The 27,152-nt window shown below is 39.3% G+C and overlaps 1 protein-coding gene across 2 annotated transcripts in view; it reads right to left on the bottom strand.

Moving 5' to 3' along the window:
* Nucleotides 1-27,152, bottom strand: part of SH3RF1 (SH3 domain containing ring finger 1) — a 180,518-nt gene that overhangs the window by 22,705 nt on the left and 130,661 nt on the right. Inside the window, exons 4-7 of one of the 2 annotated variants that reach the window (XM_043565841.1) lie at nucleotides 16,925-17,227; nucleotides 12,010-12,120; nucleotides 3,773-3,933; nucleotides 2,425-2,595 (exon numbers count right to left, since the gene is read on the bottom strand). In XM_043565841.1, the coding sequence (XP_043421776.1) occupies nucleotides 2,425-2,595; nucleotides 3,773-3,933; nucleotides 12,010-12,120; nucleotides 16,925-17,227 (746 nt within the window). The remainder of the gene's footprint in view (nucleotides 1-2,424; nucleotides 2,596-3,772; nucleotides 3,934-12,009; nucleotides 12,121-16,924; nucleotides 17,228-27,152) is intronic. The other variant, XM_043565848.1, reaches the window with a different exon arrangement.

Genomic DNA, 27,152 nt, shown 5'->3' with positions numbered 1-27,152 from the left:
ACAGAAACACAGACAGAAAGCCCAATCCATCAGCAAAATGGGAGAGAGAACAATTAAATGCAAGAAAAATGACTCAGGGCATTAAGACAGAACATTTTAAAGAATGAATGGAATAATTTTTAGAAAATGTAAGAATCACAAATTCAAAGTAAAGATGGCCCTGAGGGAGAGAAAGGTCTTGAAATACATTCTTAGTCATAGAAAATTATACACTGCACGCTGCTCAAGAATATTCAGTTACTGGGTTCGGCTTTCCAGATCAAGGCTCAACACCTCTTGCCTGTAAGGTCCTGGATTCTTCTGCTTCAGCTCTCAAAGAAGCTGATTTGTTTGTTATTGCTGCTAGTAACATTAGCAGTTTTGTTACATTTGCAGAGCTTTGCTCATGGTTTTTGCCCTTCTCCCTGCTTGTTCCTAGTTCTACATCACAGAAGTGTCTGTGTACGTGCATGTGTGTGCACATACACACATGCACACACTCTTAGAATGTTCTCTCTGGCTACTCTTGACCTGTCTTAATCTCATGTATGTTTCAAGGTCCACAAATCCTGTCCTTTTAAGAAGCCTTGCCTAAGGCTTAGGCTTAAGACCTTATGTATGATTCTATTGTTTCATGTGAATTTCTTCCTTCTACGGCCCTTGATTATAAAATATGTCATTTTTAATATGTAAATTCTGTATTAAATACTCCTGATTCAGTAAAAGTTCCTTGAAAGTAGGCCCAGTGTGAAATGGTTCTTCCACATTCCTCCAGTTATCAGGATACAGCCAGCTCTAAACAAACATTTACAGGTTGAGTTAAATTAAATTAGTTCAATGTAGTTTTGTATAATGTATTTTTTTAATATTCTAAATTCGTTTAAATAACAATTCTACACATAGTAACTTTGTACTAAGTAGAAAACTTCATTAACTCAAACATCCTTATTTACTACGATAAATAACAGAATTTATTGCATCTCTTCAGAGACTGTTAATAATTTGTTTTTGAATGTTATGAAACTGCTTTCCTACATTAATTTAGTCTTTTTTTGTGGTTTGGTTTGTTTTATTTCCTTTAGTTGTGGTGGTGGTGGTGGTTTATTGTTTGTTTTTTTCCTCGCCAGGGAAGGTCTCTCTGCCATTTTCTGGATCCTGAATGTAGATTTTAACATATACAGAAAAGAAGGTTTATATTGATTAAAAATCTGCAAGTCAAATTAAAGCTAACATTCTGTCACCATCTGCAACAATAGTGATTTTCATTTGATTAGGCTGCTGGCCAACCTATAAATCAAGGCCAACAGCTGACAAACATGTCAGTTCATTAAGCCATTTATTTAAAATCAGGGTGTTTGAGGAATGATTTAACACAGTTAAACCTAGAGCATTTATTAAAAGCCCAGTGGCTAAAACTGGGGCTCCCTCAATGCCATTATAGGTCCTTCCATTCAGTTTCTAAGGCTACTTTCCTTAGTGACCAGAAGGTAGACTACCTTTAAATAAAGAAAATTTTGAAAAAAGAAAGAAAATTTTGTATAATTAAAGCTCTTACTTCCTAGTATCCTATAACAGGGCTTCTCAACCTCAGGAACATTCTGGGTCAGATAATTCCTTTCAGCAGGAGGCTGTGCTGTGTAATACAGGACAGTTAGCAGCATCCTTGGCTTCTATGCACTACATGCCAATAGCAACCTCCTCCCACATCCTCCACAGCAACAATCAGAACTGTGTTCAGACACTGCCAAATTCTCTTCAGGAGCAAAATCACCCTTAATTGAGAAGGATGAAGGATCAATGTCGTATTTCAGGAATTTTATTTCTGACTATATTATAGAAATTATTGTTGGACTTCTGAGGTAATCCCCAAGCTATTGGAATAAATACAGAGCCAGACGCATAGGCTTAAGCACTTCTTCACTATGTGATCATAGACAAGTTATTTAACCTCTCCATGCCTCCATTTTCTCATCTATTAAGTGGGGATAATAATAGTGACTATATCGATGAGTTATTTAAGGACTCAGAATTAATATGTGTTATCCATTTAGAAATCTGCCTGCCTGGCATATAGTAAGCCTTATGTAAACATGTAAGTGTTAATAATATAGCTTTTGTTTATACTAAACATGATATTTTTTACTTTTGAACAGAAAAACATCAAAACTGGTTGGATCTTCTCACATACAACTTAAAACAAATAACTTAAACCCCAGTACATTTATTGGTAGAAACCTACAATTTCACATATACCCATGTGAAAAGTAAGCTAAGAATTTGAGTTAGAAGAGACTTCAGCAAATATGGATAGGAGTTTTTAAAATGTTGGCTAGGTAACAGGCAATAATTATAGTGTGAGAAGGAAACTTGGATAGGCTGAAAACCATGGAAAAAAACAAAGCTTCTCTGTCTAGAACTTAGTAAGCCATTTACTCAGAACCATACCTTGTGACTGGTGCCACATAATTGCCAGGGAAAACCCCTATCTTGCTGGTATGCATCGATGTCCCTTTGAACCAGCCATCTTGGCAACGTTCAAATACTAAAAACATCTCCCCTTTTCTCAGCTCCAGCTCATCCTCTTTCCGGGGAGTGTATGGATATATAGCAACATACCTAGAATAGAAAAGAATATTTGATTTCAGGCTGAGTAACAGACAAACCCTGGCATGCTCAAAAACTCTTCCTTGGTACAAAGTCTTGAATATTTTGTACAGATATAAACAGAAAATATAACACTTAGCCTGTAAGTAGCATTGGTAATTGTCCATTGAAAGAGGTTTTGCTGCCTACATTGGAAAGACAGAGGCCTTCCTGATTAAGAACTGCCCACCTGGTCCCCCCAGTGTGAAGGTGACTATCCCACCAAATGGTATTCTCAGGGTGTGAAAGAATTAATGCCACTTCCCAAAGTGCCTAACCTGCTGCTGGGGTTTAGGGACCCATTGGGAAACTTGAGCTCTTCAAACAGCACTAGTAAGATGTGGGAAGTAGCCCCACATGAGGACATATGGCACGAAATCCTGCTGGGAGGCACAACATGCTGCTTTCCACACACAAGCTGAACCTAGAGGCTTGGGTTGCACCTGCTTTTGTATGCTCAGCCAGGAAAAATACTGAATTTGAAAAAGTCAAAAGGGAAAAAAAAGTCCAGGTCATAGAGAGTGCAAAACCACCCCACAGTGCAAGGTGACTGTGCCACCAACATATGGAAACCAGGCAGGTAACGCTAACCAATAGTTTTTGCCAGGGTTCTAAACTGTTCCATGTATAAAATCACGCGATGTAGGAGCCAAAAAAATCTAGCTGTATTCTGCCATTGGTAAATGTTAACAAGACAATTAGATTTTTCTGGATACTTATGGTTGGGTCTTATAGCTTTTCCAATGCATATTTGCACCAGATCTGATTTGTGTGGAAAATGCCTTCCTGTTCCTTAGTATCCTAATGTAAGGAATGAAAATGGAGACCAAAAGCTCAAACAGGAATTGTACAAAAAGACGGCACTATGTGCATATAATATTATGAAGAAGCAAACACTATGTTTCCCTAGACTGTAAAAGGCCTCCACTCAGCAGGATGGCTGCCTACTGAGCTCATGTATTGGGCCCATTTGGTTTCAGCAGTTTCCTAATTATATGCATGACTGGGTGTAAGTTTGCAGAACACAAACCACTTTGGTGAGCCATAAGCCTGTCACCAGCTCATATCAGAAAGGTGTTTCTCTACCTCTGCTGTTTGGGCTTAGTTTGAAATAAACTTTAAAGCAGTAATAAATGACACCCTCACTTACACACTGGGGCGAGTCTGAGGCCGTAAATGTGCAATCTGGTCAGTGGGTCCCACTGTGGGTCTCGGTCCCATTGCAGCAGCAGCAGCAGCAGCAGCAGCAGCAGCAGCGCCTGGAGGTGTGGAGGCCAGTAGAGGGGGTGGGGGAAGAGGAGGATTCATAGTCTGGTATGAGAAGACAGAGAGAGAGAAGAAAGAGAAGAGAGGGAGAAAAAGAAAGAGAATAATAATGAATTATTTATTTACATCTTTCATGGAAGGTGGGAGGGAAAAAGGAATCAGGAATCCATAGGAAAAGACTTTAATGGAATCCACAGGGAGCAGAACCAGCAGGCTACTTTGTATGAAAGCCTCCTTTAAAAAAAAACAACAAAAAAACTCATCTCTTGTTCTGCTTTAAGATCTTAGAGCCACAGCAACTTTTTCAGCAAACAGGTACGTAATGACACTTGGAAAGAGGGAAAGAAAAAAAAAAAAAGAACAACTGCATGTAATTTTAAGATTAATGGCATTTTTAAGTATAGACTTGGATAAGAATCCAAACACCTTTGAAGAGGGCAGCTATAATGTCACACTGCTTGCTAAGACGTAATCTGTGATTGTTTCTGTAACTTGAAACTTAAACACAACACAAAACAATTTAGCTGCACTATATCTCAAACCATTCCCTCAGAAGAAAATTTCCTTTGATGCCTGGTTTCCAAACAGCCCAAACAATAGCAAGCCACAATCACTGGGAAATTGTTGCTACTTTCGCTTATTCTTTTCTTAACTTTGCCAGCTTTTGAAATTTAGTACTATCAAGCCTGGTAATCTTTAACAAGTAAACCAGTGAAAAGCTGCTGGTTCCTTTATGGGCACAGACTAATGGGGTTCTGCCTACAGGATTCCATGCCTTTTGAAAATCAATGGAGCAATTGTTACTTTCTGATCTATAAACCCCAGATGATTCTTTAGGGTCTGTATACTGAAACTCCTGGGAAAACAGGCACACAAAGACTTGCCTGAACCCCCACCTCGCCCTCCCCAAATCTTTGAACCACTAGATGTAAAAACTGAATTAAAAGAGAAATAAGGAGACTAAAGAATGCACCTAGGAAAGCATAAATGGCTTCTACATATCAGTGTATAAACACAAAAAATCCAATGATTTCTAAACATCGTTCACAACAGTCACTTTGTTTCTATTTTTTTAAATAAAAATTCACATCTCATCAACATTTGCTTCCTTCATCTGCAGATTAGCCGATTAATGTACACAGTTCTGGAAACACAATAAACTACGCAGAAAAAATTTCAGAATTCCTGACATATGTTGCAACTGTTTCACACATTGTAATTTAATTTTTTGCTGAAGTGACTTTCAGGAAGGATTTTTCCCATACCGAAGCTGAAGGTGTTGTAGAACATTCAGTGCAGAAATAAATGAGGCGCAGCGCTGCTTACAGAGTGCTAACCTGGACAAGGCAGAGGGCAGTTCAAAAAGTTAGAACTGCATGAATGTTGCTCACATCGTCCATGCAAAACATGGCAGGCAGCCGTAAGATTTGTTACAACTCTGGAACTGTCTGTACTGGGCCTTAGATTCTTCAAAACCTTTAACCAGTAGAAGGTCAAGCATTCATTCCACTAGGTCTCCTCCCAGTGACAAAGTAGAGAGAAACAAAGATAATCCTGGTAAAACACTCAGTACATGTGACCTGGGCAGTTCACTGGTAATCACAACACATCAGTGGCTTGTCGGGCAGGATAACAAGTCTAGACTGTACTCAGGATAATATATGCAGACTGTAAAATTACCACTCAACCGATTTCCACTTAAATCTTCCTAAGCCCGATTTCTAAACAGTGTGGCTATGGAAATGGGGAGACCAGTGCATGTGCTCAACACGGGGCCCAACACAAACTGCTCCTAGAAATTACTTAAAATACTACCCAAGGCACAGAACCAAAAAGCTCCATTTCACACTCTAAGTAGAATTCTATTTTCAAGAGGAAAGGAAATTAAAATTGTCTGTTATGGCTTAACATTATTAAAACAGAGGCTGTACTGGGGCGCCTGGGTGGCTCAGTCGGTTGGGCGTCCAACTTCAGCTCAGGTCATGATCTCGCGGTCCGTGAGCTCGAGCCCCGCATCGGGCTCTGTGCTGACAGCTCAGAGCCTGGAGCCTGTTTCAGATTCTGTGTCTCCCTCTCTCTCTGACCTTCCCCCATTCATGCTCTGTCTCTCTCTCTGTCTCAAAAATGAATAAATGTTAATAAACAAACAAACAAACAAACAAAGGCTGAACTAAATTAACCCTAAGAAGAAAAAGGCAAAACAACATCTACGGACCTGGCAAAAACATGTCACATTTTGTTAACAAAATGTAAAATAAGGTCACCTCTTGTAGTTACAAAATACAGTAAACTAATGTTTCATGTACATTCCTTTCACGGAGAGTAAGTCAGAAGTCATTTGAGGTACAGCTTACAAGAGGATATTCTGAAAGACCCCAAAGGCTGTGCTTGAGAGAAAGTGTAGTTCTCTCTCTTTTTCTGTTGTTGGAACACAGACTGTCTTAATAAAATTGGGAAGATTTTCCCACAGTGTTGGGCTACATATCTTTGGGGAAATAGGCATTTGTGTGTGCATGTGTACTTGGGATATATGCACACAAAGACCAAAGAGAGAAAGTCTGATTAAAATCAGACTCTTAGATGTTGTTCCACCCTGTGGGGTTGGTAAAATGATAGGGCTCTGGTGAGTCCAAGGCTGTGACAGACTAGGAAGTTCTGTGGGTTGCTTTATAAACAACTTAAACTGAAATAATCTGGTGATGTGGAAGTTCAAAAGGTAATCCACTGTGTGTTGTGCTTCAGGCAGTTTGCAATCCTGCAAGACCCGAAATTTCTACAGAGCAAACCACAGCCTTCCATTCACCCAGAGCTGACCTGGAGACCTGCTTATTATTTCACAGTCCAGGCCAGCCCAGGCCCCAGAGGCCAAGGCGCACTCTCCACCAGCAGCAAAAAACATCTATGGACCTGCAAGAAGGATAGGTCACATTTTTCTAATAATATTTTGTTAACTTAATACTGTTCAGAACCAAATACCACACTTAAATGTCATTTTCACTAGACATTGCGTGCTAAATTAATAGGAACTTTGAAAAGTCCTCATCACTTGTAGTTTTATTTTATGGAAATGAAGCAGGTCTATGTTATCAAAGTAAAGCTGTCTATAGCTATAGGCTGGGCTGCAGAAATACTGGTGTAGAAAACTAGATGTTATTCTGATATCCATTAAAAATGAGCATCCTCCTTATGTTTCTTTAGATTCAGATCTTCTGTTTGTAGTATGCGGTAACGGTCTGAGGCAAGAATTACTATTTCTGAATAACAGTAAAGACAGGACAACAGTTCTGCTGATGTGAAATGATCATACTTTGCCATGTCCAGGTTCTCTGTTTCCCTGACCCACTGACCTTGAAAGCAGTAGAAGAAGCATGGGCTTTGGGGGCGATAAACACAGATTCCAATCCCGGCCCAGTGTCTTAGGGCAGTCCTCAATTTCCCTCCTACGTTAGAGTGAGCACCAGAAAAGAAGTGTCCTCTCCAAGTGGACTGGATTCTAGGCCAGATGAGCCTAATTCTAGTGAGCATTGTGAGTGAAAAGTTCAAGTGCATGGGTGTGATACCCTTCCTCTCTGGTGCTCTTTCCTCTTTGTGTCCTTTCATACAACCAAAGAGTGGTTAGGTCTGGGTCTGGCTAAAGACAGGTGACAAGATCCATTAGGTCTTAAGCTTGGGCCAAGGGCTGCAGGCCACCTTACCAGTAAAGTGCTTTGCATTGGAGTTTGGGCAACAAGTACAACTGACAATAAAGGATTCATTTTCTTTCCAACTGTTCTTTAAGTGTGCATTTCCCTCATATACATTTCTACCTCCCAGAGTAGAAAAGTGATGGGCAGGATAGACTCTGGGCATCTCTGGGTCCCCTGGGAAAATCCCACTGTAATACCCCCCCAATCCCAGCATCCTTTTTTTCCTCACACCTGATTTCCAAACAACCCACCTTCAACCCTACACATCAACATCTCTAAACAGCCTGAGCACTGAACTCAGACGCATGTAGACAGGCTGGTGGAGGAACAGTTCAAGCTGCTGCATGATCATGCTTCCTCAAGTCGGGAGTGTTAGCAATTTCAGCAGCATTACCACCTGCATACAGCAGTGTTTGTGCAATTATGTGATTAGCTGGTTTTATTTTATGACAATAAGCAGGAAGTAGAAAAGTGGAAGTACTGACACCAGCGATCAAAAAACAAAAACAAAAACAAAACAAAACAAAAAAACTTAGTGGTATCAGAATTCAATAAAATTAAGATAGAGATGGAAGGTCCCTAAGTCTTAAGTCTCAACTGGATGCTCATTGGAATTAAGCCAGTCAGTTGTGGGTACAGCTATGAAGAGAAAGGAATAAAATTTAAAAATATATTAAAAAAATACTAGAAATCGATGCTTAGATGATTATGTCTAAAGGGAAAGATGTAATTAAGAATTTGGTAATTTTTAAAAATCTCTCCAGGAATGGAATTTCCCTCATAAATTATAGATTTATTGTTCTACATTTGATTTGTAAGAAGAGATACTTATGTTAGTTAGCTGACTTTGCATCAATTACATAAGCTCTCTATGCCTCAATATACCAATCTGTGAGATGGAGTTGTAATTAGAAATAGTTTAGGTAAAGCTGCCTTTCCCAGTGCCCTGGAGCACTGCAGAAGCTCAATAAATAGAAGCTGTTGTTATGATTCATGAGACCATGAAGTCAGAAACTGTCTTACTCATCTTTGTATTACTGTCACCCAGCTCTGCAGACAGAAGTTAACAGACCCTCAATGAGTATTTCACAAATAAGAAAACATTCTGTGCTTCAACTTCCCTTAGGACAATATGATATGAATCAAGAGGTCTTGTTTCCTGAGATACTAGAGTCCTTTTCTGTTGTTGCTATGAACATTCTGACCATATTCTATCCCTAATCCTGATTTTCAGAACTCATACCAATTCCAAAGCCTCAACTTGTCCCTCTCAAACTATTGACATGGTAGTTTCATTCCCCTCTTTGCAGAGCCCGTCCCTGATCCCGTGGATCAGTAAGTCCTGCTGAGCCTTCCATCATGGGCTCCAATGGACTAATTACATATTGGCTATCCTGAGAACCAGACATCATTTAATTTGCTTCTTTAAATATACACACAGACACACACTATGTGTGTTATGTGTACAATTTTTTTAGTCAGGGTTACATATTTTTGGAATGCAATCTGTTTATAAGTTGGCCACAGGCTGTATTGGCCTTTATTGACCTGCCTAATTCATGACATCTTGCAGCTAAACACCTCTCAGCTGGTACAGAGGATCAGGGATTATTAATCACTTATTTGAAAGTTTTTCTGCCCTTGTGCAGAAAATACAAGACTAACATAGATCCTCACCCTCCTCCCTTCCCAAAATTAGTTGTGGAAAAAGCCCTCACTACTATTAACATCCTGATGTCTGAATTAGATAGATGTAATGCCAGTTTTGCTCCTAATATTAGATATCTAACATTTTAACTGTTACATGTGAAATGTATAGGACAGTATGATCCTAAGTTCATTCTGCATGAAAGATTAGAAAGCCTCAATTCATAATAAAAATACTAGAAATAATTTTCATTTCCTATTCTAGTGTTGGCATTTATTACCTAATAAATCCACACCATGAAAAGCATAGTTTTCTCTCTACCAAGCTGCATACAATATTGCTGTGATGGTGCTCTATGTCTTAGAAAATATTTCAAATTTTAAATAAGATACTTGCCATGATTAATGTAAGATACAGAGGGTACATGCTACTGAGATTTTTTTCTCATTTAAACCTAACATATTAAATCCAAAACATTTCTGCCAACCTACCAGGGACTTTGAGATCTAGACATCTCCTGGGATGACAGACAGATCTGTTTATAATTAGTTTTTCATTAAATGGAATTGGCACAGTAGACATACTGTTTAATAAACCTTTCGCTTGCTTAACATGCAGGCTTTCTTATATAATCCTAGGATGAAATGGTTGAATGTAAATTAATTTTTGTATATTCATGTTCTCCTGTGACCCGTCCCATTGATTTGCCCTAGAGTTGCCTCCAGCTTAGAGCAACTGGCCATTTACTTACTACACTGTAAAATTTTCAGCCCATAAGGGATGAAATTCAGCCAGCTCTATGTCTTTTCCACTAATTAATTTTTCTAAGATCAGAAAAGGCAGTCTTTTTCCCTTAAGAAATTATGTTAGAATTTTTCCATGTGAAGTAGTCATCTGGAAAGGGAAATACCAAGTGGTTGTGTATGTATTGGGGAGAGAAGAGAAGGAGGGAAAGGAGAGAGTCTTCTCTGGAGATGAAGAGGGCAGGATAATTATGGAACTTGGCTCTGGTCAAAACACCCAGGGCTAACAGAATCTCATGGAAACCACATATCAATAAAAGTTAAATGAATTTCATCTTCTCCCCAGAAGAATCAACACAACCTTTCCTGCACCAAGCAGTGGTGCTATCAAAGAAGCTGTAATCGTTCTGGGAACATTTAAAAAAAAAAATACAACTTTAACCTCTAACCAGAACATTATTAACTTCCATTTAAATACAAGAACATGGTTAACTCTATAAAAAGTTTTCTAACGTCTAAGTCAAGCTAGGTAATAACTTCACATTTATTTATATCCACCTTGTTTCAAAGCAAAATGAGGCAAAAGGAAAATGAGGACAATAAAACTAGACGGAGCAAACATCTTGACTAATGTACTAATATGTTGTGAGGTCTTTGTTGGAGGGGGGTACAGATTTGGCTCCAAGCATTCTAGCAGAAGGAAACATAATCTTTACAGCATATATAAAATCCACAACCTAAAAACAAACCAGCTGCCTAGAAGTCTCACTATTCCTGGTACAGAGAGCAGAGAAACCATAACCCAACAAACCAGGCCCTCCAAGGCATTCTGAGAACAAACCAGTGGCACATGCCACAGGCCTGCCTTGCAAGGGTCCTCAATAGAGACCAATAATGAGATCAATAACAGTCATCCCCTACTATAGTCTTGGCATGGTGCTAACTCTCTAAAGCAGAAAATAGTTGTTTCATTTTACAGGTAGGGACACTGAAGCTTAAAGACGCTGAGTAACTTTTCATGGTCATGTAAACAAAGAAGTGACTGAGCTGGGCTTCCAACCTAGGTCTGTGTCCCCACCATCGGGCCACACTGTTTCTCCAAGAGCATCACAACCAGTGAGACTCTGTAAAGCAATTTACGGGAGTGGGGCCCACTGGGGAGATCTGATTTAGTGATCTTTTCTATTCTCATTCAACTCAGCCCTGGAAGAAAGAGTGTGAAAGCATAAGCCAAGGCACAGGACTGGGTGAGAGATGACTCACAATTGCTGGTTCCTTGTAGTTCAATTGCCTGCAAGTTCAGGAAACAGGGATTTATACTATTGTATTTCTGCTTTCTAAGGCTGAATTTGCTTGTTTCTTCCCTTTTAACTTTCTCTCCATAGTGTTCTTCTTTGTGTCCATCTCCCTTGGCTGCCCTCATTTCTCCTATTAATTTCTCTTGTGAGGATGTTTTAAAGCAAGTAGTGTTTGGACTCTGTAGGATGCTAGGTGTTCAGAAGGAAAATCAACACAATCTGAGCGAGCCTTCCAAGACAGCAGTTACGTTCAGGCAGCCAGAGCGGCAGCTACTGCAGTGGAAGACAACCTACTAAAAGGTGAATCATAAATGGAGCGATTTGGAATCGACACACCATGTGACTCAAGGTAAACCATTTAGCCTTCGGGATCCTGGTTTCCTCAGTATTTCTATAAACCTGTCTTTGTAGGAAATAAGTGAAGTCTTCTAGAAACTCAAAAGAAATGAAAAAGAAATTTTAGGTTAAGCCTTCAGGAAATCAGGCTGGACTTTAATGAAAATGGAAAGCATTTTATAGATCTCTTCTAATGCCTTCAGGCCACTGATCACTGTTAAACATTTTGCAGGCTGTAGGCAAGAGGCTTTCTAATTTTTTCTGTAAGATCAGCAGAGATAATAGATGAAAGAGATCCACCTCCACCTAGCAAGTGTCAATGTAAACTGCAGGTGTTAGGAGGTGGGATGTGCCAGATTAACGTCACTAAATACCTGAGAGAGAGACAGAGATGGAGAAGCTGTACTCACTCCAAGGGCAGCTGGGTAGGGAACATCTGATGGGAAAGTGAACGAGGGGCCAGTTGTCACTGGGCTGCTGGGGGGTGGGGTCACAATTAACCCGGTGGTACTTATATGAACCTGCCAAGAAAAAGAAAAGTTAATTAAAAGACAACTACATTTAATACAACAGATTACTGGCTGAACCTTGGGGAGGCAAATCATAATTTAAAAAAAATCTGTAGTTTCTAGTATTTGGGGGAAGGCAGAATCTCTTGCAGCTTATTCAATCCACATTTACTGATTACCTAATTTGTATTCGGAACTGGGAGGTAATGTGATAATATTGGCCACTGCTGATTTACATACAGAATTCAACTGCTGCTGGCTCTCATAACTTGGGAGGCTACTGTGAACCAAACTGACCTTTCAGATGGTTAGTCGGCTGCTTGCTTAGCCCACTAGCAATTTCCCTGAAGATCCTATTAAGGTAGGTCATGGCTGAACACTCACCTGTCTATCAATATGTAAATCTATGTGAAGTGCTTAAGGTATTTTGTTATTCTCAGGATCATTTTTCATGACTTCTACTTTTCAGTGGGGATGCATAATTAAAATGCAGCTGCCTAGACATGCCTAGAGCAGGTAATTATTTATAAAACCTTTAAAGGAACAATGTCAAGCCAAATTAGCTGTTTTCAAAGGTGTCTTATCCATGATACTATCCAAGATTAATTTACTAGAAAGAAATTGAGTTATTCAGGTCATTTCATTGCCTGTGTTCAGTTACTCGATCAATTTCACTCAAGCTGCGTATCAGGTCCAACTGCAGAATGCAGGCAGGAGTAGGCGTGTGGGCCTGAACAAATGGGATGGTTTTCCTCCACTGTTAAAGGAATGTGGTTGGCTGGTACCTTGTTTCCCCCAAGGAAACGATACACCCAAAACGCTAGGCCTTTTGTAATAAAAACTTAATCCCAAACATACTTCCCTCAATTCCCAGATGTTGAGAAAAAGATTATCAGGACAAAGAAAAGCTCAGAGATTAGTTTCCAGAGGGCCTGAAGGAAATTTTGAGTTTCCTGCTTAGGTTAGGCCCTGTCACGGCCAGGGATAAACAGCATCACAGCATACAATTTATTTTCACCAATAAATCTGTGTTATATATGGAATCCACATCCTTTTAAAATCACATCTGTGCCTGTTAGCTCACACATTGATCGAACTGGAGGCTTAAACTTAGCAGATCTAAGGGATGCCCTAACAAGAGTTTCTCCCCAAACCCTTCTTTTGTCTCTCCTGTGAACCAAAGTCTATTATCAATCAATTTCTAATGGGAAGCATACTGATTTTCATTCTAGGATAAAATCCAATGGTCTTTAGCTGTTTTAACCAATAAATCTGTTTATATACATAACCCAAGGACATTTGTAAGTTGGCACTACATAAGAGTCTTTCTGAGAAGATACAATGAAGCTCACTTCAAAATGCATGCCATTATCATGGAATCAAAATACAGCTTCCTGGGCCTGACCCTACAAATATCTAAGAAAGATCTCATGACTGACCAATGTTTCTCTAAGAGCTGCAGACTGGGAGTCAAGATAATTAACTGCTAATGAGCTCATGGTCTTAGACAAGACACTTCACCCCCCTATATGAGCTGGACCAGAGCCCCCCTAATGTGTTCACCGTCATAGTCATAGAAGTGAAGCACTAAACATTGAGACTCCTGCAAGCACCAGCGAACACAGGGCCACTCCTAGTATTTGAGTAAAGGAAGAGGTAAAAGTCACCAAAGAATGATTAAAAGCAGAAGCAACAGAAGTAAATTGCCTGAAGGTGAGCATGCCCAGAATAAATGTCCTGAATAGGGACAGACTGACTTTCTGCTGTTCTTTTCCTCATAGAACTGCAAATTAGTTGGGCTCCTCTACAAGAAGGGGCTCTGTGAAGGGGGGGAAAGAGGTGGGGTAAGCAAATGCAAATGAGTGGGTGCATCTCTGGCTTCCCCTGAAGCCACTGACAATACAAATATGCCACAAAAACACTTAATATCATGAATCATTCCTCCAGCTGGCAGAGGCCAAAAAATATCTTGAGTGTGGCCAGAGAAAGATAAAATGTCTTAGTGCTTGTAGCATCATGTGCTTTTACAGATGTCAATCACAGATATCTGTGCACATCTGTTCTGGTGACCCACCTAGACAGCACAGTCTATAAATAATCTTTTAGTTTATGTATTTGAAAGTTCAGCCTTCACTCGATAGTCACCATATATAATAGCAAGCCAGCCCTTTACTCCTTTCTTCTATTTCCCCATCCTGTTGCCTGGAACTTGGGATGTCCTGGTGAGATCTCTAAATTCCGTATAGAAACAGGAGGATAAGGTTCTACCCATATGGTGGAAAGGTAAGCTGAAAAGCACATCACACCAGCACTGACTGCCTATATGTGTATTCTATTCAGGTGAGAGAAAAATGAACGCTCACTTCTTGGCTCCTTCCTTTAGATTTTCTAAGTGCAACCAAACCTAATTAAGGAAAAGCAAGACAAAAAGTGGACGAAGATGTTAAAACATCCTTTTCCTCAGCTCTGTAAAAAAGGAAAAGAAAAAGGAAAAGAAAAAAAAACTAAAAGAAAAAGAAAAAGAAAAAGAGAAAGAAAAAGAAAAAGAAAAAGAAATGGGCCATAGCAGGAGGAGTCACATCTCCTGATCGGTCCTTTGCAAGGCAGAGGAAAAGGACAGTCTTATTTCAAAGAGTCTCACATGAGCCATCTTCCCATATCCGCTGATCTCCACAGTCAGGAGAGTGTCTGCCTGTCACACACTCCTGCTATGCTACACACACCCATTGCTTTATTATAGACTGTAGTTCCCTCCAATGCACACACTATGCTAGACAAGTAGTGTTTTCTGTAAACCTGAGCCGGAGAAGCCAGGCAGCACTTGAAACATCTCCCATCGTCTTCTTGAAATCACTTCTCCCTGAGGCAACATATTACCACCGAAAACAGAACGAATTAGAATATGGGAGGAGGGGTGGAATGGTTGAAGGGGAAACTGTTTTAATGGAACACAGAAAGAGCCTTGTTTCCTAAGCTACTCCAACCAAAACAAAAATAGCTCTACTTTTATAGTCTTCATTCCCAGCTCTGGTGTGGCACCGTCAGACATGCTCACACCTGACTGCCGAGTTCTCTACAAAAGATATAAACTCGAGCTTTATCCTCCCTTTCTCTTTTAATTTTGTCTAGTGCCAAAAGATTACTGTCTATTTTTTTAAAGCTATTCCTATTCTGAGTTGCCACTATTCTTACCAGAAACTTAACTTTTTTTTTTTTTTAAACAAAACATCATTGTACAAATGTTGCTAGGTCACAAAATAAAAAACGCAAATGATCCAATTTTCTGTTAGTGAATGGCCAGCTTTACTAGACCCCTCTGTCAGAACCTTATTCAAAAATCTTTTGAACCTTTCCAGAGTAATCTCACTTGGTACTTCTTACTCCAATCTATAATCCATGTCTATTTTTCACATGGATATAATTAGTTACATGTAAAGTAACATAGCTCTCCTCTCTACCCATTTTCAAGGGACGCCTCATTCAATAGATATTTATTGAGTGTTTACTGTATGTCTGACATTTGGAATACATCGGTGACCACAACAAAGATGTCTGTCCTCATCATACTCATGTTCTAGTAGGCTTTGTCTGTGTGTGTGTGTGTACTAGTTCCCTCAAAAGATCAAAAGTTTCATGGCCCCACCACCTAAAAACTACCAGTGAACCACAATCCCATTCAGAAAGTGAATGCATTTAACTCGCAACATGCAGGATGAATCTAAAGGAGTGAGGTCAAATAAATGAGGCCGAGAGAACATAATTTTTAATAAAATTGGCAAGGAATACCAGAAACCATGTTGTAAATTTTTATTCTGTGGCTCACAACAGGCACTTATCAAACTGTAAACTTTCTGAGGACCAGGACCCTGTGTGTACGTGTTTCTTTGTTTAAAGGAAAATAATTTAGTTTTGTATTTTTTGAAAAACACTACAGCTATATTATAAAGTAGAACGTAACATCTGCATGAATTTTAACAACTAAATATGAGATTTGAAAGAAATTTCTCCTACTTGTGACAGGCTACTTTGGACCGGGCTCTCTGACCTTTGAGTTGAGGAAAATATAGTGGTCATCTAACTGGATAATTACAGCAGCCCTGTGAATTAGGCAGGTAACAGTTAGGCTCATTTTGCAGTCCAGAATTAAGGCCTAACAAAGAAGCATATATGGTGCCTAGAAGGTTCTAAAAATAAGGCACTCAATAAATGCCTGCTGAATGAATAAATGTTTCCAATCATCTTATGTATTTTTATTAACACAAGAATAATGTGCAGCAATTTCTTATGATAGTCCAAAGCCTTGATGAACTAATAAGCTTTTTAAAAAAGCTAGGCCAATTTCTAACTTAAATTAAATGCTTTTTCACGTCCTTTCTTTTTTCTCTATAGCTCTTACTGGGAAGCCTGAATGTCGGGGTAAATTAGATGGATGCAGGCAACTGTCAACTATGGGTTTCAACCACAGCATCTTTAGTTTGGATGAAGATAAAGTTTTAGTTGGCAAAATCTCCCAGAGCAGCCTTGTGAGGAAGTTCTGTAAAACTGAGCAGTTGCTTGAAACTAAGTATGTAAATCATTTTGTAATTTCTGATCCTTCCTTTGAAAATGACTGAGTAAGTTCAGGTTAATACACTCAAGTTAGTTTTCTCTTCTCCATTTTTCTACCTACAGAATGGAGAAAAGCTTTATTACATTTCAGGAAAGCTACTATCTTCTGAAGGCAAAAATAAGCAGTCTTGTTTAGCTAGTGAACAAACATGTTTGTGAATAGATCATTTTGTACCTGAGCTCTGTTCACGCCTTTTGGATGATTTACCTGAGAAGGGGCACTGCAGGAAAGGCCAGAGAGTTCACTGATCCGCGCGGCAGCCGTAGGGTTACTGGAGCTGATGAGGACAGGAGGGCTGATCTCCATGGAGTGGCGGTTCTGGGATGCCTGGGAGGATTTGCTGGCCATGGTGAGGGAAGTAAAGGAGTGCCGCTTTTTGGTGTTCTTCTTGGTGTCAGAGTGCTTTGGGGCATTGCTGCTCTGGGCTGCTGCCAAAGTACATTCTCCAGCATCAACTCCTGGCCCAGGAGGCTTATCCCATTCTATCAGCTGCTTAGCTGCCGAGTTAAACTGCAAACCAAGAAATCGACACAAGACAGTTACACAGTTCTCAAGGATTCACTGAGATTTCTTTTCAACCAGCTTTATCTAAAATTTAATGTCATCACTTTAGAGTTTGCATTTGCAAGACTCTTTATATTTTTTCCATGTGGATATCTTTTCTCTCAATAGTGGCATTTCATTGGATCTGTCATTAATAGATGTTAAATCAAGAATAAACAATTCTAGGGGCAGCCGGGTGGCTCAGTTGGTTGAGCATCTGACTTTGGCTCAGGTCATGATCTCATGGTTCGCGAGTTCGAGCCCCGTGTAGGGCTCTGTGCTGACAGCTCGGAGCCTGGAGTCTGCTTCGGATTCTGTGCCTCCCTCTCTCTCTGCCCCTCCCTCGCTTGCACTCGGTCTCTCTCTACCTCTCTCAAAAATAAATAAACATTAAAAAAATTAAAAAAAAAAATAAACAATTCTAATTCAACACCAACAAGGTAAAAAAAGTTTTCTCCAAGAATATTCAGAATATCTAATTTTAAAACTTGCCGGTAACAAATGAAGATTCAATTTCAGTTCACTGATGAAATTTAAATCAGAACAATTAAAAGGGTCCATTTGTCTACCTGAATACTCTGTTGTCCAATAATGGCTAGGTGTTTCCTCAGAGCACAAGTGAACACTGAAGGGGCAACTTTTGGGTCCGGTAAAAAACAAGCGAGATGACAAAGAACGAAACCATTACATGCTAACTAATATACTTCCACATAAATTAATCTCCCACTTCTGTATATTTTGGGAAAACTTCACAAAAAAGTTGGTAGACACTCTTTTTTATTTTTTAAATGTTGATTTATATTTGAGAGAGAGCAAGAAGAGCGAGAGAGAGCAAGAACACATGCGTGAACGGGGGAGGGTCAGACAGACGGGGAGACAGAAGATCTGAAGTGGGCTCTGCCCTGAGAGCAGAGAGCCTGAAGTGGGGCTCAATCTCACAAACCATGAGATCATGACCTAAGCTGAAGTTGAACGCTTAACCAACTGGGCCACCCAGGAGCCCCAACATCCTTGATTATCTGTCATGTCACTGCATCAGTTCTTCTCATATGTACTTACAGTTTAAATCATAAGGGGGTAAAACATGAAATTCAAGTCCTTTGGCAAGCTAACTTGTCTCTTTGAAAAGTTCTCTATTAAGGGTACAAGGGGTCAAAGGCTGTGCACTGGGCTGATAGCACCAGCAAGAAAGGAAAGAGCATGAAATTTGTTTTTCCTGAGGTAGAATAAAACGTTTCCACAAAACTTCCATGATAATAAGTTGTATATAACTTACCAAGATATTACAGTAATAGGAAATCATTGAGCACATAGTTTAACCTCGCATAAAAAAACATTAAGATAAAAAATAATGGACTTTTTAAAGGTAAATTTAGGTAAATATTAAGGATAATAGGGATTTTCTTATCTCAGCTTTGCATGCTCAGCACTTTACAAACAACCTTAGATAAAATATCACCATCAAATGTTATTTTCCATCTACCTCAATGGTTAGGACCATGTCTCCTTGCCCTGTTGATGAGAATGTCCTATTAGAAGAATGGAAATCCTGTCAGTCAATATGTAACAAAGTGAACTTGCTTTGGAACAACTGGCTGCTCACAAAGCTGTACTAATTGCAGCTCAGTAGCCAGTGCTTCCACAGATGACTGCAAATTGATTAACAATTTGTTCCTGTGGCTCCCCAGGGCCTTGAATTCACCCGGCCTGTCTGATCTACAGTTAGTAGGATACATCTTCTTCAAACATCAGCATGCCTCTCCTTCAGACTTCAGGGATTTTTTCCACATGATAAACTTTCAAGAATAATAGGCAGTGATGCTACCATTAACACCTATCAATGCCTGAAGTATCACTGGCAGGAGAGAGAGGAGACAGACGATCATAAGGACTCTGTGTTATGTGTTTAGGAATGAAGAAATGAGGTACTATTAAAGGGTGGCCTTAATATAACATTACACTAGCATTTGGCCAGGAGATCCAGTACTTACAAATCCTACCTTGGCCTAGCAATCTCACCTTCTGGTGGTCTCTAAGAAAATCAGATGCCGGAAGGAAGAAATGTAATGTTTAATTATTATGGTGGGAGTGGCCCAAACCTCAACAATACCAGAAGAAGAAAAGGAGTCACAAAATGCCTTCTTCTACTATAAGCTCATTTAGATCCCAAGGCACAAATCCTCAAAAGCATGACTTAATCCACATGCTGGAATCTGACCAATTAACTCAGCACTCATGTTGCATTGAGTAAGAAATAAGGGAAAGAACTGAGAAGATTTCCTTCCCATTAAGGCCAAAAATACGAATTGAAAAAACTATTGCATCTACTTGATATCAAAGTTAAATTTATTCTGGGATCAAACCATAGCTTCCATTAGCAATGTCTGCTTTGAAATAGTCTGAAATATTACCATGGTCCTGTTCATACCCAGCCAAGTGTTGCTTTAGTTAAAATGAATTAAAATTTCAGGTTTCTGTATGCCGTGCTCTGGAATAAACATAAGAAATATATTTCCTACATATATTCCCTATATTTCCTGCTGTTTTTCTCATTATAAAAATACAGGGTGCTTTCCCTGTACCTTTTCCTATATTTTCCATTAAATAAATACATATTGATCTTTCCACTCAAATAAATACACATCGATCATTTGTTACATGATGGATAATGTGCTAGGAGCTGGAGATCTATACATGCAGACAACTGGTTCCTGCCCTCAAGGAGCTTACAAACAGACTTATAAATAACACACTCTTTATATTTTCCTGAGTTTTACTTCTTTCTGTCAACAATACACTTTTTGAGACTTATCCATATGGCCTATGAATCGGTCATTTTTTAAAAGTGCTATATAATATTCCATTGTGCAGATACACTACAATTTATGCATTCTATTGTTGATTGATATTTGGGTTCCCTTTACCTCTCCTCCTGTCCCTTCTCCTTCTCTTTCTGAAGACTTCCTCCTTCCTATAAATTTTGGCTATTAAGAACAATGCGGCCATGAATAATCTTGTGCATATTTCTTGGTGGACTAAGCACTCATCTGGATGTTTGGTATATGCCTAGGAGAGGAATGGCTGGGCTACACAACTGGCATGTTTAGAAAAATAAAGTCTACATGCAGAAGTATGTGCATACAGGCAGACCCATCGCGGTGTGGTGGAACCAGCGAATTGCAGAGAGAAGACCACAGTTCTGGTCTTTTGTCTCTCTTAGCTCTCACATGTGTAATGGATTATGTCACTTAAACAGATATAATTCATTTTTCTATTTCACATCTTTCATTTTTATTTCTCTAAATCACCTATTATATTTTTCCTGCACTTCATTTTTTTTTTTTAATTTTTCTTTCAACGTTTATTTATTTTTTTTGGGACAGAGAGAGACAGAGCATGAACGGGCGAGGGGCAGAGAGAGAGGGAGACACAGAATCGGAAACAGGCTCCAGGCTCTGAGCCATCAGCCCAGAGCCTGACGCGGGGCTCGAACTCACGGACCGCGAGATCGTGACCTGGCTGAAGTCGGACGCTTAACCGACTGCGCCACCCAGGCGCCCCATCCTGCACTTCATTTTTACACACAGGCAGTCATATTTGTTACTAGAATGCTGCCATACTTTAAAACGACGTTAGGCATCTTCTGAAGCAGCAGAGGTTAGTACTTAAAAATGCTATTTGCTGCCTTTGTAAGTTCCAAGGAAAAGCACAAAGTTAATACTATTTGGTAGAGGCTTTAAGTAAATCAGGCAGAAACTTAAAGAGGCTTTTATTATAAGTGTACCTTAACATTCAGCAACAACAGGAGAGCAAGGATCTGACAGCTTTTAGTGGAATTTTGATAATGTTCATTTATGAATGTTTGTTTGAGCTCACTAGTGTAAACTTTCTGTGACATTTATCTAACCATGACCTTTTAGTTTAGGAGTACACTTATCACCTACGAAATAAATTTGTATCCTAAAATACCTTCTTTCCAGCATTTGGTAAGGAGTATCTGATAAGACCTGGTTGCCTACAAGGTAAAATTCAGTACATTGGAGCTAAAGTAGGGACAAATGAGATTTGTTAATCTTAAAACTGCAATGTCTTTTTTTTTTGGAAAATCTAAAATTTAGATGGAATATTATCAGAAAGATAAAGAAGTATGAGAAAGGAAATACAGACAAAATATTGATAATACTAACAACAGCAACAAGACAGCTGAAGAAGTATCAAATAATCTGTGGCTGAAGCTGTCTTCGCTAAAGAGACTATGATTTTTTGAAAAAATTTTTAATGTTTATTTATTTTTGAGAGAGAGATGGAACACAAGCAGAGGAGGGGCAGAGAGAGAGGGAGACACAGAATCCAAAGTAGCTCCAGGCTCTGAGCTGTCAGCATAGAGCCCGACGCAGGGCTTGAACCCACAAGCTGTGAGATCATGTCCTGAGCCGAAGTCGGATGCTCAACCGACTGAGCCACCCAGGCACCCCTAGAGATTATGACCTTTTTAAAAGATGGAACTTACATTTTTTAAAAAGAAGGAAAAAAATTTTAATGAAAATGAAATTGAGTAGTCACTATTTGATATGAAGCTTTACAGATGTATCTGTTAGTTTTTGAGCACCAGAGAATACAAACAGTAGGTCTGATGGAGGAGCCTATACTAATTCACAACCCACTAGAGTATCCCTTGAACATAATAGGTCTTTTACGACAAATAAAAACTTTAGAAAAACATTATAAAAGTAAGATATGTTCATGATTTTTAAAAAGGAAATACTATAGAATAATATGAAGTAATAAGTGAAAGGCCTTGGCCAGTTTCCACATGTCTCCCCCTAACTCATTTCCCAGATGTATCTAAGTTTAACAGTTTAGAACATATCCCTCCATATATTTTCTATGTAGATACTGTTAAATATGTAAAATATGTATTTATTAATTTTTAACACAAATGAAACCAACTGGTATATACTATTCTCTCCTATAACAATATCTCATCTTTCTGCATCAATAGAGACAGCATGGTATTTCACTGTACAGAGATGTCTCATTTAATATATCTTGGCATGTTTGTGCAGGCATATCTGCAGGGCAAACTCCTAAAAATGAAATTGTTAGATCGAAGTATAAGCTTAAAACACTTTTTTGAAGGATATTACCAAATTGCTCTCCAAAAAGTGGTCAATTTTCATCACCTCCGATGGTGTATTTTTTTATTGCAATATATTTAACATACTACATTGCGTAAATTTTAGCTGTACCTCCAGTAGACTATTAAGAAGTCTCTGTTTTGAGGTGCTTGGGTGGCTTAGTCAGTTAAGCGGCTGACTCTTGATTTCAGCTCAGGTCATGATCTCATAGTTGGTGAGATACAGCCCCACAGACTCTGCCTTGACAAGGTGGAGACTGCTTGGGATTCTCTCTCTCCCTCTCTCTCTCTGCTCTTCTCCTGCTCACACACAATCTCTCTCAAAATAAATAAATAAACTTTAAAAACAAAAATGTATCTGTTTCTCCACATTGTTAACGGTATTGGGTATTGTCAATCATTTAAAAAATATTATTTGGAGAGGTAACAAACTATATTATACTGTTTTAATTTGTATTTCTCTATTTGTTGAGATCAAACATCTGTGTTTTTTGGATTTGCATATTATCACACTTTATCCATTTTTCTATTGGGTTGTTTGTATTTTTCTTATAGATCTATGACTGTTCTTCATATATTATCTAAGTCATTCTTTAATATAACATGTATGCATGTATATATATGTGTGTGTATATATTCACCAAGTTACAAATATTACTCCAATTTGTTTTTTAAGTTGTTATATTTGTTATATATACCTTTTTATTTTATGTGCCAAATTTATCTTTTCCACTAATGGCATCTTAATTTATCATGCTTTAAAAGTCTTATTCTATAATTATTTTTAAAAAGAAAACCATTTTTTTCCTACTATTTTGGTGGCTCCTTCCATCCTTTTTTTTCTTTCTTTACATCTCAATCTTTGAACAATGTGCACATTTGCATAAAGAATAAGGTGAGGGGGGCGCCTGGGTGGCTCAGTCGGTTAAGCGTCCAGCTGCAGCTCAGGTCATGATCTCACCATTTGTGGGTTCAAGCTCCGTGTCGGGCTCTGTGCTGACAGCTCAGAGCCTGGAGCCTGCTTCAGATTCTGTGTCTCCCTTTCTTTCTGCCCCTCCCCAGCTCGCACTCTGTCTCTCTCTGTCTCTCTCAAAAATAAATAAACATTTAAAAAAATTTTTTTTTTAAAGAATAAGGTGAGGATTGTGCTATGTTTTTTTCCACGTGGCTCAGGAGCTGGCCCATCACTGTTTATCTAACAGTCCACTTTTTCCTCATTGGCTTGAAATGCACCTTCACAAAGCTATGCTTTAAAAGAACTTCAGTGTTCTGCTACATCACAAGGTCCAGTGTTCCTTCCCCAGAGAGTTAGACACTTTGAATACCAGTGAATGAATGTTACAGGATGTAAATTCATGCCATTTACCTCCTCTTAGCAGAAACAAAAATATTTTGCCTCACATTACAGTCCTTTGCAAAATCTTTTCACATAGTAGCAATGAGGAATTTGTATTTCCATTAGTCTTGTATTCTTCCCTGCAATTTAGGTAACAAGATTTTTGTTTTTGTATGATTGAAATACAAAAGCAAGCTCAGTCTTCATTTATAATACAAGACTCCCCCACAGAAAAGGAATACTTATAAAGACTGAAGGGATTACTCAGAAGTCTTTTAAAATTGATCTGAAAGCCTCCCTCAGGTAGCAACTCCATTTAGGGCTCGGTAAATATTTGTTGAGTAAATAAAAATGTCAGTCTCTTAGAACTATCAAGGGAAGGAGGGGCTCCCTCTAGACCAGCACTGTCCAACTGAAGTATAATATGAGTCACATGTGTAATTTAAAACTTTTAATAGCCACATTTAAGAAGATAACAGGTAAAGTTAATTTAATATATCTTATTCAGTCCAATTTATCCATTATCACTCAACACGTAATCAACATAAAAAAATTATTGAAACAGTTACATTCTATTTTTTGAAATCCAGTGTGTATTGTATACTTATGTCACATCTCAACCTGGAATAGGCATATTTCAAGTTCTCAGTAGCTACACATATTGAAGAGTACAGCTCTGGACTCTCAGGAGTTGATGAAGGGGAGAGGAACTACACCCAAGATGGCTGTCTCCTGAGGCTGATTAAGCACAACAGATTTGCCAAACAGAGAACGAACAACTGAAACTACTCCCCTCACCTACCCTGGCCCACGTTTGTGAAGCCTCGTGAGCCCTGAAGTTGTTCACTGGTAATGAGGGTTACTCCTTTACCCAGCAGGGCAGTGAGGAACACAGACTCAGTACAGCCTTCATGACATCCTATGGGGAAAAGGATTTTCAAAGTAACTGCCCCAATGCACTAAGTTAGGAAGGTGAGAAACATCAGTTATTTAGCTCCTCGCTTACCTTTTTTAAGTGTTTATTTTGGCAGAGAAAGACAGAACATGAGTGGGGGAGGACTTGAACCCATGAACCGTGAGATCATGACCTGAGCCAAAATCAAGAGTTGGATGGTTAACTGACTGAACCACCCAGGTGCTCCTGGCTTAATTATCCTCACCTCTGTTGGTCCCAGCTGTTAAAAAATAAACAAACCAGAATTTTCTTTTTCAGGTTGCTGATTCTGAAATATAAGGGGCAAAGGGAGTGTTCACTTTGTTGAAAGCCTAAACAGAATTTTAGCTGCGGGAGCTGTATAAAAGATTGTTGAAGAAAACCACAGGAATTGAGGCGCCTGGGTGGCTCAGTCGGTTAAGCGGCCGACTTCGGCTCAGGTCACGATCTCACGGTCCGTGAGTTCGAGCCCCGCGTCGGGCTCTGTGCTGACAGCTCAGAGCCTGGAGCCTGTTTCAGATTCTGTGTCTCCCTCTCTCTGACCCTCCCCCGTTCATGATCTGTCTCTCTCTGTCTCAAAAATAAATAAGTGTTAAAAAAAAAAAAATTAAAAAAAAAAAAAGAAAACCACAGGAAAAGCTCTGAACATAAAGTTGAAAGGTCTGGGTTGGAGTTAAGTCTCTCCTCACTGGCCAAGTACTCTTGGGGAGACCATTTAAATTCCATGGCTTCAGTTTCCTTCGCTGTATAAAACAGGGAAGGTAGTATCAATTCTGTATACCCCAGGTAAAAATGAGTACAGGTTAAAGTGCTCTGTAACCCATAAAGCTCTATATGAATATGAGTTATTCTCACTGTTCCCAGAGAGATCCCAGCTGGTCCTTCACATGCTCCATTGCCCTGGGCAAGTCACTTTTTTGTATGTGTGTCTCCTATTTGTCATATGTAACATGAAGTTGGACTTAATGATCTGTAAAGTTTTATTCCTATGTAAAGTAGTGGTGATACCTTTTCTCAACCCAAATCAAAAACATCCCATTCAAAATACTCAGAGGCAGAGACCTCTTTGTCAAGTATAAAGCCCTCAGGCCCAAGGTGACCAGAATCAAACATAAAGACTTTCACTCATTCAAGTGTTTTTTGAGTGACTATTATAAGCCAGGCACAGTACTGTGTGGGGTAAAGGGGACACAGAGAAACAACCCCACCCCCGACTTGTGAAAAAAGAAACCTAGGAAATAGCACGATGGATTTCTAACATTGGGTAGGAGGTGCAAATTCACCTGTCAGCAGAGCTCATTCAATGAGACCAACAGGGAGCAGTGGACTGTATGGTACATTGGCAAGTGTCTGTCCTCTCTCAAGAGGCAACTGCTTGCTGGTGTCAGCTGATTTTTTTTTTTTAAGGAAAGCTAGAAATTTAGGCTTATGTAAAATCTCCTGATTTTTCCATCTTAACAATGAATTAAACCGAACCCACTCTGTAAGCCAAGCATAAAATTCATATGGAGTCATTGTCTAACTAGGGAAGAAAAAGTACGGAAGATAGCAGAAGCAGGAGGGAAAAGCAAAAAGGCACTCAGAATTTCAGGTTACAGGGGCACCTGGGTGGCTCAGTTGGGTAAGTGTCCGACTCTTGGTTTGGCTCAGGTCATGATCTCATGGTTCATGAGCACATACTCTCGCTCTTTCCCAAAATAAATAAATAAACTTTTTATTAAAAAGTTAAAAAAAAAAAAGAATTTCGGGCTACAGAAAGGCCTTGCAAAGTTTCCCAGACCAACCAACCAATATGCCAGAAATGAAAAAGGCAAGTAGTTACAGGGAGATTAAGAATAGTGGTTGTGATGGTTAATATTATGGGGGAAAAAGAAAAAATCGTGGTAGATGTCCTGGGGAGAATAAAACAACAAAATGAGAGCTACGAAAAGGCAGTTAGTTGGCAGCCAGGAGGGCAGTTTCTGGGACTGAAGTAGCTAAAGCCTAACAGTAAGTAATCAGAGGCACTGAGCAGGTATAAGTGATTCTTATGAGAATTTTGGCAGGGAAAGGAAGGAAAGAGGTAGAATCATAACGTGAAGGGAGTGCAGTCAAGGAAAATAGTTTTGGGGTGAGCAAAAAGCTGCTCATGTCCCTACATAAAGGGGAAGCCAGGAGGAAAGCAAATAACTGAACTGCAGAACAGAAAAGATACATATGATGTGACCAAGTTCCTGGAGAATGAAAGGTTTGGGAGGAGGAGACAGAAACTAAAAGGAAAAGAAACACTTCATCCATCAAGATGACCGGGAGACTGTGAGCAGCAAATATGCAGAAGAATTCAGAGAGAGAGAGAGAGGAAAGCTCTACCCTGACAGTTAAAGCTAAAGAGTCAGTCATACCTGTTACTTCTGAAACAACAGATCTACAATCTTACTATGGTGTCAAGGACTGAGACCAATGGTTATTTAGAAGTTGGGCTCAGTTCAGTTCTCTGTGCCCACTG

The sequence above is a fragment of the Prionailurus bengalensis genome, chromosome B1 (assembly GCF_016509475.1).
Source record: "Prionailurus bengalensis isolate Pbe53 chromosome B1, Fcat_Pben_1.1_paternal_pri, whole genome shotgun sequence".
NCBI classification, from domain to species: domain Eukaryota; kingdom Metazoa; phylum Chordata; class Mammalia; order Carnivora; family Felidae; genus Prionailurus; species Prionailurus bengalensis.
Note: the sequence above shows the minus strand (reverse complement) of the source record. Positions and strands in the feature narration are given on the sequence as shown.